The sequence below is a fragment of the Pagrus major genome, chromosome 10, assembly GCF_040436345.1.
Source record: "Pagrus major chromosome 10, Pma_NU_1.0".
Classification (NCBI taxonomy): Eukaryota; Metazoa; Chordata; class Actinopteri; order Spariformes; family Sparidae; genus Pagrus; species Pagrus major.
This window is the reverse complement of record NC_133224.1, coordinates 1,748,269-1,768,471: the sequence shown is the minus strand read 5'-3', so window position 1 is coordinate 1,768,471 and position 20,203 is coordinate 1,748,269. Positions and strand designations below refer to the sequence as shown.

Genomic DNA, 20,203 nt, shown 5'->3' with positions numbered 1-20,203 from the left:
ATGAAATAAGTGAATGAAGCAGCCTGTCCTCATCAGGAAAACAACCATATACGTCCTCTATGAAAGCAGCTTATTACAAACCATATTGACATTTCTTTTTTAATGTCAATATGGTTTGTAATAAGCTGTCACCTCCTACAGGTTGTATTGGCTTGATGGGCACTTCTTACGTACTATACGGTCAAGCTGCTCTCACAGCAGCTCAGTAGGGTTGAGCTCTTTGCTTCTCTGCCTAGAGGGCCAGCATCCTGAAGATGCCGCTTCACTGTTGATGACATACTCTGATGAATCTGAGGCCCTGACCTGTCTTCTTGTTGTGCACCGGGGCCTCCACTTCTCTTTTTACTCTTGCTAGAGTCGTTTGCACTGTTCTTTGAAAGGACATTTAAAAACAGAGTTTAAAAGGTGCTTTGAAAAACAAGCAAAAGCAGGAAACTCAAGAAGACAATATTACAGACAATTAACACAACAAACGTGTTTGATAACACAATGTTCAACTGGACTACAGGAGTGATGTCTGCTGAAAATGGTCTTCTGTACACACACAGTCATGGTCAAAAGTTTATATCCACTTATGATGGCAGTCTTATTGGAAGTTTGATGACTTTCTTTGTTAAACTTGGCTTTGTGTACTTCCTACTGAGAAACCAACCTCCATTATTAATGCCCAATATTTCATTCTGAAACTGAACTTTTACAAAGAAAACAGTTGAAAAATACAACTCAAAATAATTACAAAGTTCTCTGCGTCTCTAAAGTCTCTGGTCTCTCACTACGTTCACCTTTCTGTTATATTTTTTTTTCATTATTTCAGTTTATTAATTCAGTTTGTTGCTATTTTGGGACCGACAGATAAAAACACAAACACTGTTGACACAGTAACACAGCAGATGGTTTAATGTGAATATTTAGACAGGCTGACTTTACATTTCCTTATATACACTCGAGACACATCTGACCCTTTAAGCTACTCACACCATAAACTATTTGTTGTGTCCACTGAGCCTCCTGAACGCCTCGTCTACATACATACAGACATTTTCTCATGTGGTTTGTGTCTGAGGAGCTCAAATTATCACCAGCATCTGTGACTCTAAAACAGAACCCAGAACAACATTTACTGACTGAGAGAACTGACACCTGGCTTTGTAAAAATAGTCAATGCATCAGTCAGTACCTCTGTGGTTTTTAAACCTTGTCTGAGCGTGAGAAAGTCAAACAGCCACTGCAAGACTGAACACGTAGCGCAGAGAAGCTTAACACTAAACTTAAACTATAATAAAAGTTTTAAAAAAACATGAAGATGAAATGTAAAACAATCTTTCTGACTGTCTCAGACCCAAAGCATGATGGTATGATTGTAATGACTAAACTAAATGACTAAAGCTTCCAAGACGAGTCTGTGTTGGTCATTTATCAGTCCGTTACTTGTATACAGGTTTTAGTTATTTGTGTGTAACTCTGAGTTTCCCACAGTGAAGCAGTCCCACCAGCAGCAGCAGCAGAGGCACCAACAAAATGGTGAAAACAGTCCTTAAGAGGAGGAGGACATAAAGGGGCAGATCTGAGGAGGGACATGTCTCTCTGTGAAGAGCTGCAAAGACAAATTGAAAATCTATTGTGTTGTTGTTCCTATTTTGTTCTGATTGTCCTAAACAACAATTAGTCGATGGAAAGACTGCAGACATGCTACAACATTTTAATCTAATTTTAGCTACTTTAACTTTTGTCATGTTTTACCTCTGACAGCCAACCAGCTCTCTGGTGATTCTCCACCTCCAACGATCTTACACTTGTAGAGTCCTTCATCAGACTTGGAAACCCTGTGGATGATCATCTGTCCTGTGAAAGTGCTCCAAATACGAACGCCTTCTTTATAGAAATCAGCTGTGAGGTTGGAGGAGGTCGTCTTGTTTCTGCAGCTCAGCGTCACATTGTTGCCCTCTGTCACAGGGCGGACAGGACTCTCCAGGATCACAGAACCAGCTGGAAAACAAAAGTTGTAGCATTATCTGAAATTTGATGAAATATAATTTGATATCAGTTTAATCTGTTTCTTCTTCTAGCTCTCTCCACATTGTCTTTAACATTGAAGAGATGGTCTCATGGATTTCATTGCTTTAAACATACCAGTGACAGTGATCTCGACACTGTTGCTCCTCTCTCCTTCTTCAGTCTCACACCAGTATTCTCCGCTGTCAGCTCGATAGGCTCTTTGAATATTGCAAAACAGTGCTGACATCTTCTCGTCACACGCTGTAATGAAGTCCGCAGTGTTCCTGATGCCTCTCAACTGAGTGGAGCCATCGAGACCCTCACAGTGAAAAAAGACGGACTCGTATTCAAAGACCTGCAGTCGGTTTGAAACGATATGAAAAGCTGCATCTGACACAGAAAGACAGTAAAGAAAGTTACAAAGCATTACAGGAAAAACCAAGATCAATCTGCACCTTGTGACTTGTAATGTGTATCTTTAGCATCGACTGAGTTCTGCTCACCTCTGTTCTGAACATGTGCGCCCAGCAGAATGAATACAAGCATTACTGGATAGACAAAGAAAACAAAATGTATGTCACCCATAGACTCATTTACTGCATACAGCATACCGTATATACACAGGAACAAGAAACCTGAGAGTCAGTACTCACACAGTCTGGAGCAGAGCGCTGCAGCCTCCATGTTGTCTTGCTGCTGACTGAACATCAGACTGAACTACAGCTCAAGTGTTACGCAGATGAAACTTCCTCTTCCTGTTCACTTTATTTCTGATGTTGATACAGAAGCTGAACTCAGTGTGGCTTCAACATTCAGCAGTGTGGTGCAGCCCCGTGACGAAGGGGTAAGGACTCCAACCATGAACTGCAAAGGGACGTCCATTAGCCTTAGATTTTGTACTCGTGGTTCTACCACGACTGGAATGGCTGAGACTCTTCACAGACATGATCGTCATCAACCTTTACCTCCTGCCAGGAGTTTCTTGTTGACTACTCATTGATGCAACATAACTGGTAGCATGATCGTGCACACTGGACAGATACAATATGCACTGGTAGGTGAATTTCTCCACTAGTGAATTTCTTTGAATGAGCAGTGCCACATATCTTGTCAGGAGGTGATCGTAAAAATGGCTGTGCTTGACCAGAACGTAAAGCTGAGAGACAATCTAACATTTATCTTGCAGTCAAAAACTCTCTTGTGAAAAGCTTCTACAGTCAGTATTAACATCACATAGTTTAAAATTGGATCTGTATGCTGCTTGTCTTCAATCAGCATCCAATCAATGTGAACCTGACACAGAAGACCTGCTCTGCCCCCTACAGTAAGATAACAGACCTAACACCTCACGACCACTCCCGTTTTCTCAAGTTGACAAGACATCAGAAGAACAGTGTCATCTCTCCTTATTCTCCTGTTTACAGCTGTAATGTTTTATACAAGCCATCAGTTGCCTGGCAACAGGCTCAAAGTTCAGCTGTGTGTTAGAAAGACACTCAGAGTGAAACTTATGGAAACCAGACAGAATTACAACACTGTGTTTAAAGATAACTGATCGATTAATGAATACATCGTCTCAGCCATGGTGCTCATACGTAAATCTGAAATATAATTTGCTTTACTTGTTGATTTGTTGATTCTGGTTTGAATTAAATCTAATGCATCAGATTATAGTTGATAAACCAGAATGAATTAAGGTCACAACCTATCAATGATTTACATTGACTTTGACTTTGGTCACACAGTCAGGGGAAGTAACCGACACATCATATTACAGGTACGTCGTCTTCTTTATTTATATTTGCTTATATTTTAATACTTCGATAGATAGAAAATTGCCAGGATTTTGTGTGCTGTTTCTTTTTTTCATACACAACACAAACATAACATTACTACAACAATATAGGACACAGGACATCTCGGTCTCGGCTGCTTTGATTTCAACATTTACATTTGTTATCATTTAGATCTGTGTCACAAGTTCTTCAACTTCACGGAGATTAAACACCTAATTGTGCCCCTGCGTGCCCCTTTACGCCTGCTCATGAATGGCTGAATTATTTATTTTACCTAAATAACAATTCAAAAGCATTTCTTTTCAAACACTGTATCCTTGGTCCATTTTCAGAGCTGCAGGATGCCTCACCAGACCTACAGACTGTCCTTTCTTTCACTGCTCAGACCCCTCCTCAGAGTTTTGGTTTTAAATCTGCTCCTGACACACACTTGTAGAGGTATGACCCATGAATCAACCATTACATGTAAAGTGTTCTGTTCAGTGTTTTTGACTGGCATTTTAGTTATTCAAAATGTTTTCCTCTGAAGGCAAAATTAAGGTAATTGGTTAAGTGAAGCACTTAGGGGCAAATGACTTTGTAATGAAAATGTTTTTGCTTTTGCAAATGAAAGCTATGGGAGATAGTGTCAAGGTTTAAAAAAGGACCCAAATGCAAAACCCATGCAGGTAGGTTGCAGAAACAAAAGTGAGGCACAGAGAGAAATCAGGCAGACCACCGAACAGCTGGAAAACGGGGGCAACTCGAGATCTTGGGAAGGAGAGGAACCAGAGTGTTCATTCAGCCCAGGAGCTGCAGAGCAGGACCGAGATGGAGATCTCTGAGGGGCAACTGGGAGGCAAGGGAGGGTAAAAGGGCAAAGACGGTCTGGAGGGTGATCATGTCGCTGAGTAAAGGCTGGCAGGTTAGCTGAAATGTGGAGGAAACCACGCTGGGGACTGGTGATGTGGCTTGAGAACAGGAGGCCAGTGACAGGGCAGCAGGTCAGGAAGCCGATGGCTGGACTGTTGGCAGGAGAGCCAGTGGAGTCAGATGAGCAAGAGACCGCTGGAGCACAGGAAAAGGGGACTGCTGAGGCGGGTAGCTGGAGATCTTGCTGGGTGTCGGCAGGGGCTGCCTACTGTGGGTACTGTGATTCAGGGACTTCCAGCTTGAAGTCAGCAGGGACGGTTTCCTGGAGGTCCAATGGGTAATCAGGAGCATGAGTCATCCGGGTTTCTGACAGTTAACCGGGAGCAGACAAGACGTGAAGAGGTGGAGCTGGGCAGATGTCTCGGGGAGCAACAGTTCCTCCTGGAGGGTTTCCAGGGCAGAGCCAGGAAAGGAACTGGCTGCCGCTGTGGTTTCTAGCTGGCTGGATGCTTGTGTTGGATTCTGTTGCATCTAGCCAGCGGTTAGCAGACTGAGGAGCTGTAGCTGGTGGGAGGCTAGCAGGCTGGAGAGCTGGGGGGAGATTAGCTGTCAGGGAGGTAGACTCAGGACTACTGGATTGGAGACTATCATGCTGATGAACATTTTAACCTTAGTTTCTTTGACACTCCTCGTACTCTCATGTAATAGTATATACAATATACAAATACATGTTAGAGTATAACAAGTTATATAGCTCCTTCTCAAAGTCTCAGACTCCTCAGAGTCTGCTGGGCCCTGAATGGTCAGTTCATATTCAGGTTTATGAAAAAGGACCCAATCGCAGGCCTCAGGGAAGGTAGGTTACAGAAACAAAAGACAAGCTGAGTAAAAATTCTTAAACCATGATGGATGGAGTTATTTGGTTACCTGCATGTGTTTATTAAAGCTGCATTGCAATGAATGAACGACTGCAAGAAGTGTGATCTCACTGATGATTCAGTCTCAGCCGAACTGTCTCTCTCACTTTTCTATTGATTTATGGAAAACAGCTATGACTGATACTTCACTTCTAATGTACTTTAAAGACAAATATTCTTGTAAACTGTCTCTTACAGTACAAATTAATAAACACATCCATTTTCTTTCCAGGTCAGTCTCAGTTAATTGGTCCACCTCAGTCAATACTGGCAGGAGTTGGCGATGACATAATTTTGCCGTGTCACCTAAAACCTGCGATGGATGTAAATGCAGAGACGCTAGAGTGGACCAGACCTGACCTGGACCAGAGATTTGTCCACGTGAGGCGTTCTGGTCATCACCTCGTAAATGTAAAGAATCCATCCTACAAAGGAAGAACATCACTGTTCCCTGATGAACTGAAGAAAGGAAACATTTCACTGAAACTCTACAAAGTACAACTTTCTGATCAGGGAACATACATGTGTGACATCCCGCTAATGAATAAAAGGTCTTCTGTTAGGCTTGTTGTTGGTAAGTTGACACGTACAGTAACTGTTGATGTTGGTGGGCGACGTGACTTAGAGTTATATAAAAGAAGATGCTTTCAAACTAACAGCTTCACAAAAGTGCACGTTTTACAAATCATTTAATAATGTTTCATTTTATTGATAATAATTTGAATGTTGTTGTTGTTTTTGTCCAAAGTATCAATGTTTTCCTTCCACTTATACCACTGTTTTAAACTTCTCCTTCTGCTCAGCATTACATACTGCATCCATACCAGTCATCAGTCTATCAGGGATTGACAGAAACAGAGGAGGGGTGATTTTAAACTGTGACTCTAACAGCTGGTATCCAGAACCTGAGGTGTTCTGGCTGGACAGTGAGGGAAACCTCCTCTCTGCTGGACCTACAGAGACAGTCAGAGGTCCTGATGACCTCTATACTGTCAGCAGCAGAGTGACTGTGGAGAAGAGACACAGCAACAGCTTCACCTGTAGAGTCCAACAACAGAGAATCAACCAGATCAGAGAGACACACATACATGTTCCAGGTAGTGAATTACTTTTAAAATGAATGATGTGATCACTGTTTTAATTTCAAATATCTGAAGTCCCGTTTAACTGCCATGTTATTCTGTGTTTTATCATTTCAGATGATTTCTTTGAGGTTCAGTCCAGTTCTTCTTCTACCACAGTTGGTTTGGTTGTTAGTTTGGCAGTTTGCATCCTGGTTATTCTGATTCTTGGCTTTTTTGTGTGGAAATGGAGGCAAAAGAAAATCAGTAAGTCACAAGTTAACTGCTCTTATTTGTCAATGTCAAGCTGCACAAGTTTTATGTGGAAAAGTGATGTGATTTGTGTTATTGTGTAAATGATCTTTCTTTTGAACAAAATATCCATATTGCACTGGTTATAATGTTGATTAATGGTGGTTTGAATACTTTTAATTCAATCAGTCAAATTGCCACAAGTCTTTTCTTTATAACATGATTTTAGACTGACTGCCTCATTTGCTGCAGTTCAAGTCAAGTAAATGTCTTTTATGCTTTAATCTCACTGACTGTATTTGTGCTCAGACACCAAGAGAAGACACAGTGAGGAAGGAAAGAAGAACAAAGAGTGTGAGGTGCTCATGAAAAAGAAAAGGAAGCCAATGAAGGTATTGTACAAGGGAAAAAGGCAAAAAAAAAGAACAAACGTGAGTAAATAAAAAGCAAGAGTTGGAAAAACACCGTTATAAGCAAGGGGGATACAACATCTTTACATCGAGAGAAACAGGATCTGCAGCAACTATGACAACGCAAACTTTAATTGATGTTGGGACAATCAGACATTCAGTATATTTGGTCATATTTTAATACAGAGCCTTGTTTCCCTTTTAAAGGAGGCACACTTCAGACAGACAGAGGGATTAGGATATAAAGTAAATCAGTGGAGATTAAATAATAGCAACAAAAAAAAGAGAGATAAGACAGAAAAACAAGGGAAAACAGATGTAAGAAATGTTACCTGGAGAATTTGAAAGTCTTATTCTCTTTTATTTGACAGTAACCAGCTTTTGGTATCAAGGGTCTTGAAATGGCTGAAGACAAAACTAGGACTTGAAATGAAAAAATGTATTTCCTGTAACCAGTATGAACCACTGCAGACTCTCATTTTATTCAGTTCAGTTCAAAGATTCTTAGTCACACAAAGCGCAGGGAGTAAAAACCTTCACTGGCTCCTGGGTAAGTGGTGGAGGCAGAGGCAGTCCAACAGAGCAGGGTGGTGGCTTTAGGACACTTTTCTTTGTGTAGTCTTGTCTGAGGTATGATGTGTGTTGGTGGTGGCGATGAGGTCAGAGCACGATGTCTTTTCTACACTGACAAACTTGTTGACCGTGACTCCATCATAGGAGAAATGGAATCAGTGGTCAGTAAAAAACAGATATTGCATGTTTGAAATGTGTAAGTGTTCATAAGAAGCCTTTTTTAAGAAAAAAAAAAAACTTTATTCTCTTGTCATTAATTTTTATCTGTTTTTATCTTTTTTTATCTGAAGGAAGTGGAGACCCTGAAGAATCAGTTGAAGTCCAAGAAGAGAGAGGTTAATCTGATCATTATTAACTTCATGAATTCAGATCTCGCTGCGAACTGCTTTCAATTTTGAAGATTGTTTAAATGTATAATGACATTAACTGCACAGAGTCAAAGTATTTTGAATTAATTGTAAATTAAATTAATTTAAAGCCTTTGGATTTGATGATTTTGCCTTTAGTTACACATTGTTACAATGATTTTAATATTTGTACTTTTTAGCTTTTAATAACCTCAAATATGTGATCATGGTCAAACATTTCCTCTGGATGAAACTACATAATGCACCCATCACATTTCTCATGCTGGTATAACCAGGTACAGTTTGTGAATTTTGTATGTTTTAACACTGTTGATGTGCTGCTGTAGAGCATCAGTGAGTTGTTGGGTAAAGAGCCACAGCTCCATGTAATAATGTGTAAACCTCATCAAGTGTTGTTACAGAAACTCTTCAGCCAGTTGATGTGAATGAGGAAGAACAGTGAGACAGACTGACTGAACTCTGCTGCTCACTCATCAGTTTCCTCCACTGACCTACACACCAACAGACCTGAGACCTGCTCTTTCTACAGACTGCTGCTGTTCATTAACATCAGTGTTTCACCTCTCTGTTATACTTACTGTTGTCTTACTGTTTATTAGACTGACATCCTGTAATAAGAGAGACGGTCTCTCATCTTCTGTCTGTATCTTCTCTCTGCTCTCAGGTTGATGATCTGGACGCTGACGTCAGAAGGCTCGAAGAGGACAAGAGGAGGAGTGAGAAAGAGAGACAGAAGTTACAAACAGAGCTGGAGACCAAGAAAACAGAGGTTTGTCTCTTATTGATAATGATTTTTGTTTCCACTGAAGATTTTCCACCATTTCTTTGTTTTTAGCTTCAAATCAAATATTTACTTCTTTATTTTATTTTTAGCTCATTTAAATGAATAACAACATTAAATTTATGATATTTTTAAATTCTCATCAGAATCAAGAACCACCATGAATATTTGTAAGATGTTTCTTGTTGTTACAAGTCGTCCTATAGTCCTCAGTGTTTACAGTATCTGTCTGAGAGACCTGAAGGAGCTGATGAACAGAAACATTGAGGTTCATCTTTTCACCCTCATCAATTGTTGTGTATCATCTTTATATGACATTAACTTGTTGATCACAGTTTAAATTCATCAGTTAAGAACAGCACTGATTGTTACAGCTTGTATTTACAGGATATATTTACAGTTTAAATGTGCTCAAAGCAAACAGAAGCAGATATATGTGACCATTATTAACAGATAATAAACCTTCAGCCAATCAGAGCTTAGTTTACATCCTGAGTACTGAATGAAACAAAATCTAATCTAATCTCTGTTTCCCTCCCAGTGGGAGAACAAGTTCAAGGAGGAGGAAAAGAAAAGAAAGAAAGCTGAACAAGACGTGGAGAAACTAAAGACCGAGGTTCTTTTCTTTCTTTTTACCTTTTTTTTTTTTTACATGTAGGTGTGTTTGTAGTTATTTTCCACAAAGACAGAATATTATGAACAATCCAACAACATAATATTGTTTCCAGCTGTTTTAAGAGCAGAAGGTATGAAGAGCCACTGTGCAGCACCTGCTCAGCAGCAAACAGCAGACAGACACAGTCAGAGACTAACTGGTGAACAAAGTGGAGCATTTAGCTGTTAAAGAGACAGATATTTCCCTCAGGAGCTGCTGGAGACTAACTACTGTAAGATGCTCTGCTGCTCATTGATCAGTTTCCTCCACTGACCTACACACCAACAGACCTGAGACCCTGCTCTTTCTACAGACTGCTGCTGTTCATTAACATCAACATTGAACTTCTTTATTATACAAATTAAAATGCTGCACAAATCAGACCATGGAGTACACTCCTCTTTAATCTGGACTTCAATAGAGGAGGAGGTCTCTCATCTTCTGTCTGTATCCTCTCTCTCCTCTCAGGTGAATAAACTCTCAGCTGATGTCAAGACGCTCACAGAGAAGAAGCAGAAGCTGCAGACAGAGCTGGACAACATGAACAGAGAAGTTAATATTTTAATCGTATTTCATATTGTTTCCCCCTAAATACAGCCTGTGTCTGTTTTTTAGCTTTAAATCAAGTAAAATGTATTTTAAGATTGTTAAATTTAATTGAAGTCTTTGGGTTTTGTTTGCTTTGTCTTAACTTCCTCATTGTTTGAGGACCCACAGAACCAAACTGTTGTATCAGCAGACAGGAGAAATTTCAAGATGAACAATTTCTTCTCTTAAATGTTGTTTTCCTTTATATTCTGACCTCAAAACATGAAGAAAAGTATTCACACTGTTACCATTAACACTGACCTGCAGATCTGATAAAAGCGACAAAATACAGAAGATATTTTTACTACACTAAATAAGAATATATCATGTTTTATATGTTATAATGGATATTTATGCATAGATATGAATTTGATTGCCTAACAGTCATGCACAGACTTAGTATGATATTCTACACAGTTACGTTATTTATGTTTGCAGTCAGTCAGAGGTCAAACTTCCTGTTAGATCTCCTTCAATAAACTGTATTACATTTCAAAGAGGAGAATTCAAACAGATGTGTTTGGGATGAAGGAGGCAGAGTATTTCACAATGTGTCATCTTCATCAGAAGACTTCTGAAACATATAATCAGTTCAAACTGGTGTCATTAAGGAGTTTTCTTAAAATTGGGGAAAGGTGAACGAAAAGCTGTGAGGTGACAAAACTGTTAAATATGTTTTCTTGTGTGTTTGTGTCTGTTTCTGTCTGTTAGCTGGAGGAAATCAAACAAGCGGCTGACATCCAATGCAAGGAAACCAGTGACAGGGACAAAGACTGTCCTCCACCTGGACAACAAAACGAAGAGGTCTGCAAGCTTAAGAAACAAGGACACACACACACACACACACACAGTGGACCACTGTCAGTTTTTTATTGTTTGTTATCTATAACTCTTTGACAGTCTCAAGTGGAAAAGTGAAGTCTTGTTTTTGAAATATAATTTGTAGCTGCATCACAGCAAAGCAGGTCTCAGCCCTACAAACATTAATGATGAAGTTTCACCGTTGGTCCGCTGAGAACTGGAGTTTCTGCATCAGTTATTGCTCTTTCAAAATGAAAACAGTCCTGAATTGTGTCCTCAAGAGGCTTTCAAACCTCACTCCATCCTTTCTGGGATGCTCCATTCATACCCTGTCATGATCCTACCACCTGTTACCACTGAGCCTGTTCACCTGTGAATGATCCAAACAGGACAAAGCAGTCTTCTGTTGCTCCTGTCCCAACAGGTTTAAATGTGTTTCAGAACAAGCAGACATTTACAAAAATCATTGAAGTTGACGAGGTAACACATTAAATATATTGTTGCTGTAATGTAGATGTTTAAAAGGATTAGACAATTATCACATTATGTTTCACTTATATTTCACCTCCAGTGATCACAGTCCTCAGCTACCAGTGGGTCCATTTCTAGTAACCCAGCTCTCCGCACCTCTGCAGCCAACAGTCGTGCCCGATGCTCACCTGAGTTTCCACCAGCTCCACCGTGAGCTTCCTCTCCTCCTCCTACCACCTCTCTGACAGAGTCTCCAGCCAGAGTATCTCTCCACCCTCATCTGTATATACCTTGTGAAGTACAAAAAAAACTCCTTGCACTCAACTCCTGTCCCTGCTTCGTTGTCCACTTTTGGGTCCAACCAAACACTACGAGTTGTAACAACTGTATATAAATTTATTTATTTTTTAAACTGTTCATTAAGGCAAAGTTTCATTCTGAAATCTAAAATAAGTGTGAAATCAAAATGTGAGATGATGCAGCTGAGGGACTTTTACTTTGTCCTGGACTGAATATTTTGTGTACTTTGAAGTGCGATGACACACAAATGTTTACAGTGGTTGTATCTTTTCTTGACAGTAAATATATTTTTGTTAATGGTTTTGTATTTGTAATGCAGTTTATACTGTCACTTTAGAACTTGTAGCACTGTAGAGATAAAATCAACAATTGATTTCTCTCAAGATGCCGATGTTCATCTTTGACAGTGTTTGCTTTGAGAAATAAGACAACTTAAAAATAACAACTTCCAAATCTGTTTTTTATTTGTATTTGTGCAGCGTTTTGTTAGTTTCCCGACCTGCGACCCCTGTCCTCCAGGTTTTGCTTTCTGGGAAATGTAACAGTGTGAATAAAGATAACATTTTTATTTTATATTATGATATTTGTACATTCTTTGATATTTTGCAAAGTTAGTTGTGTGGCCAGTCTTTTGTTACTGAAACCAAACGATCATTTTTCTGATTTACACATTCTGAAATACTAGAAGATTTTTAAAAACAGACTAAACCAGCTGCAAAAGCTGCAGGAAGTCTTAATCTCAGTGGATTTCACAGGAGGATTCACATTCATTATTAATATCTGTCACAGAATCCAGTGAGAGCAGCTGCACGGTCTTCAGAATGCCAGAGTTCAATAAATCACTCAAATCTAAACTAGAACAACATGAAAAGACAAATAACACATCAAGTTTATTTGTGTACTTATAACTGTGGATGATTAAAACCATGAATGAAACATAAATGTAAATGTAACTCAATGTAACTCCCCTGAGTCACCAACAGTCACCAGAGTTTCAAGGGCTCCTGAGAGACTTGATGTATCAGTGAAAAGCAGTGAGAAATGTGATTTACATTAGAGGTTTTGGTTCTACCCAAACACAGAGACACGAGGATTGGTGAACCGTGATAATGTCCACAGAAAAGTTGAAAGACGAAGACAAGGGCACGAGAGCCGGGGTAGAGTGGTCTCACTGGGTTTCCAGAAAGGGAGCAGGAATCACAGGTGAGGAGGTGAAGGCAATGGAGCTGATCGCAGACAGATCACAGCACGAGATTACGGTACTCGAGAGTCACCTGATGTGGTGGAGAGATCAGGGCCATGTAGCAGGAAGTGATGAGCTGATGAATCTCAGGTGCCTCTCTCTGCTGCAGCAGGAACCTGAGAGCCACGCCCACGAACACACACATCGACAAGGCGACAGTTGAGGGAAGAAGGACGGGGGAAACCAATTTGAAAAAAAGACAACATGGAAACGGAACAAGACAAAACAAAACTGACGTGGCACACAGCGTGACATTACAAGTGTTAAAGAGAACAAAAGGGCTGTACTGAGCCGAGTTAAACGAGAGGCTGATGTTGAAAATGTGTTGGCTTGTTGCTTAAGTTCAAAGTCATGTTATGAAAGGTCTTGCTGAGTTAAAAAGCGCAGGTGTAGCGGTAAGAACTACAGTACCCATAATGCAATGTAGGGGACTTCCTGGTTGTTCAGTAGAGCTTACCTCACCTACCGTCTCTTCATTATAGAAAAAGATCACCATACTGTGTTGAAGCATTGATACTCTGCCAGATTTGGATCTGATTCGGTAAGTGATCTGAAACATGTGGTTACCAAGGTCTTTTTGTTCTTTCGGCTCCTGGGCTAATATTCTCTACGTTTGTTAATCTGGTAAACATGAAGACTTTTGTATTGATGTGGTTTTAAGGCTGTAAATTTCTACACTTACACCTTTAATACACAACTTATGGGGAAATACTGATTATACTGTCAGTTGGGGAAGATTGCAGGAAAAGCAGAGCCTGTCAATGATTTACAGACTTTGAACACGTCGAAGTTATTGACATGGTGACACAGGTACGTCTCATTCATTTCTGCCTAATGTACATGAAGTTTAACTTCAGTTTGTCAGTGTATCTGCCTTCATAGCTGTCACTTGTTTGTTTTAACACCAAACTCAGAGTTAGTGAGAGTGTTTATCATCTTTAAACTCATCTTTTCAGTCAGGACTTTGAGTCAGTGTAGGCTGAAATATTCATTGAATTTGGCAGCTTTAAGATACTTTTAAATACACTTCAGTGCTGCCTTTGTTGTTTGTAACAAAAGTGAAAGTGTAACACTATCTTTACTGCATAATACACTATAGATAGGATAAAGTATAGCTATATGTCCATCTGTGCTGACCAAAGTGAAAGTATAACTTCATTACACAGACACGTCGTCCAGGCATCTCACAGATGTAGGCCTCTGTTTAAATTCAAACAGAAGGCCGCAAGGAAGAGTAAGATTTGTATTAATATTGTTCAGCAGTAGATAAACAGATCAAATGAGTCAGTGAATGAAAGAGTGAATATTATATTATTATTACACTGTTGGAGCCTGCGTTTCAACATTTCCAAGTGTGAAACCTTTTGTTGAGAGTTGACTGAGATGGCTTTTCCACATTTGTAAGCACTAAACCTCTGGATATTTTTGCCAAGAGACTGAGTTTCAACATTCTGGATACTTTTGGCTAGAGACCACTGTTCGAGATGGTGTCTCAACATTTTTAAGCATGAAACCACTGGATATTTTGATGAGAGACCACTGTACAAGATTGCATTTCTACATTGTAAGCCTGTGCACTGGATATTTTAAACATGGGACCACTTTTCGCAATGGTGTTTCCACATTTGCACGCGTGAAACCACTGGATATTTTTGTCGAGAGACCACTGTTTGGAATGTTGTGTTAGTATCTGTAAGTGCTAAACCAAGCACTAAACCGAGCATGAAATCAATATTCAGTAGATTCAGGTTTCATATTTTTGACAAGACTACTACTTAAGATGAGATGTCAATATCTGTAAGCAGGAAACCACTGGATATTTTCAACGAAACATTGGGACATCTCTAAGTCGTGATTGAGGCAACAAAATATTGATATTGATATTTTTGACGCCTCATTGGGACATTTTTTAGCAGTGTTAGTAGCAACAGAGCCAGATATCTTTGAGAAGACCATGGGTCATTATCCAGCTGTGTTTTTAGCAACAGAACCAGCTACTCCAAAACAATCTTTTCCTAACCCTAACCAAGGACCAGACGATAAGCAAACTGTGTTCCAACACGCAACTGGAAATGTAACCAAAAGAGGTGTAAAGTTGCAACATAAAAACTTGGATTTAAACATATATCAAGCGTGCTTTGCCAACATATATTCTGGCAATTGGGTTGCCTAGGAGATAGGGAGGTGGGTAAAGTTGTTGCAAGTAGAAATCAGAAGTCTTGAGCCTGATCATGTTGACTAATGACAATCTTCGACTGGATAAGTTGGTATTTGTCTGGAAACCAACCCAGAAGCATTGTTTTCTTTACACTGTGTCATCTGCTTCATTTACAGAACTTTAAGATGTTTCCCCTGATAGACAGACTGTCCCTTCAGCCTTCGCTGAGACCCCTCGGTGTTTTGGTTTTCTTTCTTTTCCTGATACACACTTGTAAAGGTAACTTGCACACAAAAGATCACTATCAGACCAAAGTTAGGAATCTTTTCAGTGGTATTGAAAACTTTTCACGGAGTCTACATCTTAAAGCTCTCTGATAGCCACTGGATGAAACCTGGGACAGCCTGTCCTTTGTCCGGGGCCAGCGTACATACAAGTACAATTTTAGAAAATCACCCACAGAGAAAAAGACTTACATTATCACTAGCTTCAGATAAATGTGACCAAAATCATCAGCAGACTGTAGGAATTCAAGGGTTTGTACTATTGAAGGGGATGAACAATAAGTAACTGCTTGAATCTGCATGAAAACTGATTCGGAATTTGATTAATTATCACAAAGATTATTTTACATGTATGGAGAACATTAAAGGTCTTAGTATGGAACCCTGGGGCACGCCTTTTGATACAGGAAACAAGGAAGAAGACACACAGAAAACTGGACAATTTGTGTTCTAGCTGACAAGTAGTTTGAAAACCAAGTTCATGTGGAATAAGTAAAAAAGGACCTTCTGCAAGATGCAATCTTTGCAACTGCACACATTTCAAAATTCTCTCAATCAAGTGATTTTCTTGTTTTTTTATGATTTCGTGATAGTTAATTATTGCACAATGCAACTGTTTTAACCCTTTTTTGTTTAGCATCAGATGCCATCTCCTGCCCTGTCATCAGTTTACTGGGGATTGATAGAAGAATGGGAGGAGTGAATTTAAATTGTGAGTCTAAAGGCTGGAAGGCAGAACCTTGGGTCATTTGGCTGGATGCTGCGGGAAAGCCCCTCCTTGCTGAACCTACAGAGACAGTCAGAGGTCCTGATGACCTCTATACTGTCAGCAGCAGAGTGACTGTGGAGAAGAGACACAGCAACAGCTTCACCTGTAGAGTCCAACAGAACAACACCAACCAGATCAGACAGGCACAGATCTATATTGCAGGTACACTTTTTTTGACGTGATCACATTTTAGCTTAAAAAAAACTGAGGTTGAATTTTGTCACGTTATTCTGTGTTTTATCATTTCAGATGATTTCTTTGACGTCCAGTCCATTTCTTCTACCACAGTCGGTTTGGTTGTTGGTTTGGTTCTTTGCCTCCTGATGAATCTGATTCTTGGCTTTTTTGTGTGGAAATTCAGTAAGTCAGAAATTAATTTCAGTTCTCTGTAGATTTTAAGTGATTCTCACTGGTTTTATGGGAAATAGTGATAATAGTGATTTGTGTAGATTGAATTTCCTTAAATCAAAATATCACTATTTTACAGGTCATGGTGTTGATAAAATGTATGAGTTTGTCTACTTGTATTTCCAATCAGTGAAAGTTTCTTATCTTTATAGCCCCTTTTTACCATTTGTCTCATTTGTTTCAATACCTTTCTAAAACGCAAGTTAATGTCTTTTGTACTTCAATTTTATTGCCTTTATTTTCAAACAGAGACCAAGAAAAGCCACAGGGATCAAACTAATGAAGGAGAGAAGAAGAACTGCTCTAAACGTAACAGAGCTGAAGATCATTGTGTTACTGAAGAAGAAACAGAGAGACAGCAGCTCATGACACATGAAACAGTGCAAATGAAGGATTTGAAAAAGGGAAAGGCTGCAAAAATCAAACCAGAGGTACATATGCATGTGTCACTTTGTGGTATCATCACTTACCTTCCATAATAAAATGTGTTGGTCTTGTCTCTGTTCATCTCTCTCCAGGAGCAGCAGAGGAGGGAGGCAGCTGAGAAAGTACAGAAGACCCTGGAAGAGGAGCTGGAGACCAAGAAGACTGAGGTTCATCATTGATTTCAGTCTTCATGACATCCATAGTGTAACAATGTCTAATGTACAGGAGTTTGTGCAGGTCTATTACAAACAAAGGCCTTCCAAAACCAGGTCCACACGCAGCCAGACGGATGTGCTCGACAATTTGTAAAGGAACATTTGAAATGTTAATAAGTGAACACGTCTGTCATTGTGTCTCTGAACCTTCTCTCTGTCCCTCCAGCTTCAAAAGAAACAAGCTGATCTGCAGCAGCTCCATGAAGAGAAGCAGAGGAAGGAGGAGAACCTGCAGAGACTGAAGGAACATCTGGAGAACAAGAACAAAGAGGTTCATGTCTTCATCTTCATCTGCATCTATTGAGACGTGTCATCATTTCTGCTGTTTAATCTATGTACAACATGTTTACTTTTTGTAGTTCTATTTAGTAACATGCTGCATATAGAATGTATTTGACTGTATACAAAGATACTTGTTGTACTTATATTAACTGTCATGTTGTTCTCATGTCTCACTTTATCTTCTCTCCCAGGTGAAGACATTAGAAGCTGCAATAGCCCAATATTCTACGTCTTGGTTCTCTTCAGTAAGTGTTCATGATTTAAATACAATAACACACTCTGATGTGTCCTCATATAAAGAATAGCAAGCAAGTCAATAATTGTATATATCTGTTGTTGCATAAGGATGACTCAATACCTTTCACTACCAGACAGACAGATTGATTCTCTGCTGGTTCATTAGCTGATCTATTTACTGTATCATCTTTATTAATAGTTCAATTGTGCAGCTCTGAACTCATTTATCAAATCAGCACTTTCCACTTCACGCAGAGTTGAGCTTTCTCACGTGTTATTCAGTAAAAATCAGTTTGTTCAGTCACATGTTTTAATATGATCCAGAGTTCCAAAAAGAAGGAAGAGCAGCAGCAGCAGAAGATGGAAGCTGAAAAAGAAGTGGAGAACCTGAAGAAGCAGCTGGAGACTGAAGAGATGGAATTCGCCATCAAAATCACAGAGGTTTCTGTTTTTATCTTTTTTCCTCAAGTAAATAACAGGTTGAAGAAGGTCAAAGTCTCAAGCAGGATCAGTCCAGGTGGGGAAAGTTAAAGGCAGCATTGCTCTGCTCATCACCAGTACTGAGGTGCCCTTGAGCAATGCAAAAGCTTTGCACTGGTCATTGTAGTTGTGTCAATAAAATAGAAGTTATTTATTTCTGACATGTTCGTCTTTCAGCAGAAGCTTCAATAAGACGTAGAAATAAAACCATTACATAGTTTTGACTGTTTCTCTTTTAGTGTTATTACATTGTAATTAATTTAATTATGCATTAATAATAAAAATGTGTCACATGTTGTCTCTCATCTTCTCTTCCCTCCCAGTTTGATGACAAACAAGTTGAAGTCCAGCAGCTCCAGGAGGAGATTCAGAGGATGGAGACCAACCTGCACAGCCTGACGGAGACCAATAATGTGAAGGTTTATCTTTCTATGTTGATATAAAGCAAAAAACATTTGAAAAGATGACTTTTTAAAAGTCATATTGATAACATCTTCATGGAGATGAATCATTTAAAAAAAAGGTTTAAACATCTGCAGGATGATGTTAATGACATTACCTGCTCTCATCCTTCCCAGTTTGAAAGAAGTTGAGCTGCTCCGGTCCAGTCTTCCTCCTCATTGGTAAGTTTTCATGTAGAAGTACAATTTAAACACTCCTGATAGATGACAATACGAGATTTAGCAAAGTCAAATGACTGAGTTAAATCAGTTAAAGAGTTTATTATTTCATGATTTTTATTGGTCAAACTGTGGAACTGCAATGTTTCTAACACAAGAACAGTTGGAAAGAACAAAAAAAGACAAATTCCATTCTCAAATCATCTCTTTTTGAAGAGATTTAGTGTTAATATTATAAGATATTAACATTTACTATCCTATCACCAGTGTTAACAGGCGGAGTCCAAGAACATTGAAGTTAATCAGGTCATTGTACTCTACACTAAAATATTACGTTCTGTTATCTTGTTGTTCCAGAGGTATAAATGTGTTTCTGTGTGTGTTGAAGGTTGAAGGAAACCAAATATGAACTGCTGGAGCTCAAACATACTAAGAAACAGTTCTCCAGGACAGACTGACACCAGCCTGGACTGTCAGGTACTGACACTGCACACAACATGGCCAAACGAGCAACTAAGACTCACACGGCAACATCTCCGATCAGCTGACACCGTTGTGGGTGAATTAACAATGAACAACTACTATACTACAAGGTTTTCTATGTATTCATTAAGAGCGCAGCGTATTAAATGTTTTACTTTCTCATCATTACATCACAAACTAGTATTGTTTTATTATGAATGATGAACGTAAGACGGAGACACTAATGAAGCTTCAGTGTTTATCAGACAGGCTGAAAATGAATCAAATCGTTTGCTATTGATTTAACACTCCATTTTTCATCCCTAGATATTTTATTATTAATTTTTGTAACATCCACTGCTCAAACACTCCCATGTTTCTGTGTGTGTGTTTTCATTATGACTGTACAGAGATGGCTCCACCAATCGTGTTCATTGATTTTTTATTAAATAACTCCACTTTAATAATAATTTCCTGTTTACATTATTATTAAAAAGGATCATATCACTGAGACCTGAAACTAGAGATATTTGAGATATTCTGTGTTTTGTATTGAATCTAATGTAAACTGTTAATAAAGGTGTGTTTCCTGCTGTTATTTTATTACTGTTCTCTTTGTTTGTGTCATAGTGAGATAATAAACCAGATTAATTGATGTTTAAATTGATTCTGATGTAGTTTTATACATAATAAATACAGATAGTTTTGTGTTAATAAAGTAATATTCAGTGATGTATGTACATTTAAACCTTTTTACAATTAATTGTGCATAACATTTTTTGTTAAATTAAATAAATTA

At 39.0% G+C, this 20,203-nt stretch overlaps 1 protein-coding gene across 1 annotated transcript in view; it reads left to right on the top strand.

Annotated features, from left to right (window-relative positions):
* LOC141004048 (butyrophilin subfamily 3 member A3-like) overlaps positions 1-20,007 on the top strand; it is an 81,868-nt gene extending 61,861 nt beyond the window's left edge. Inside the window, exons 6-13 of the mRNA XM_073475544.1 lie at positions 16,932-17,113; positions 17,201-17,275; positions 17,490-17,594; positions 17,797-17,850; positions 18,167-18,283; positions 18,646-18,741; positions 18,901-18,945; positions 19,331-20,007. Of these exons, the coding sequence (XP_073331645.1) occupies positions 16,932-17,113; positions 17,201-17,275; positions 17,490-17,594; positions 17,797-17,850; positions 18,167-18,283; positions 18,646-18,741; positions 18,901-18,915 (644 nt within the window). The 3' untranslated portion in view covers positions 18,916-18,945; positions 19,331-20,007. The remainder of the gene's footprint in view (positions 1-16,931; positions 17,114-17,200; positions 17,276-17,489; positions 17,595-17,796; positions 17,851-18,166; positions 18,284-18,645; positions 18,742-18,900; positions 18,946-19,330) is intronic.
* Positions 20,008-20,203: the final 196 nt, after the last annotated feature.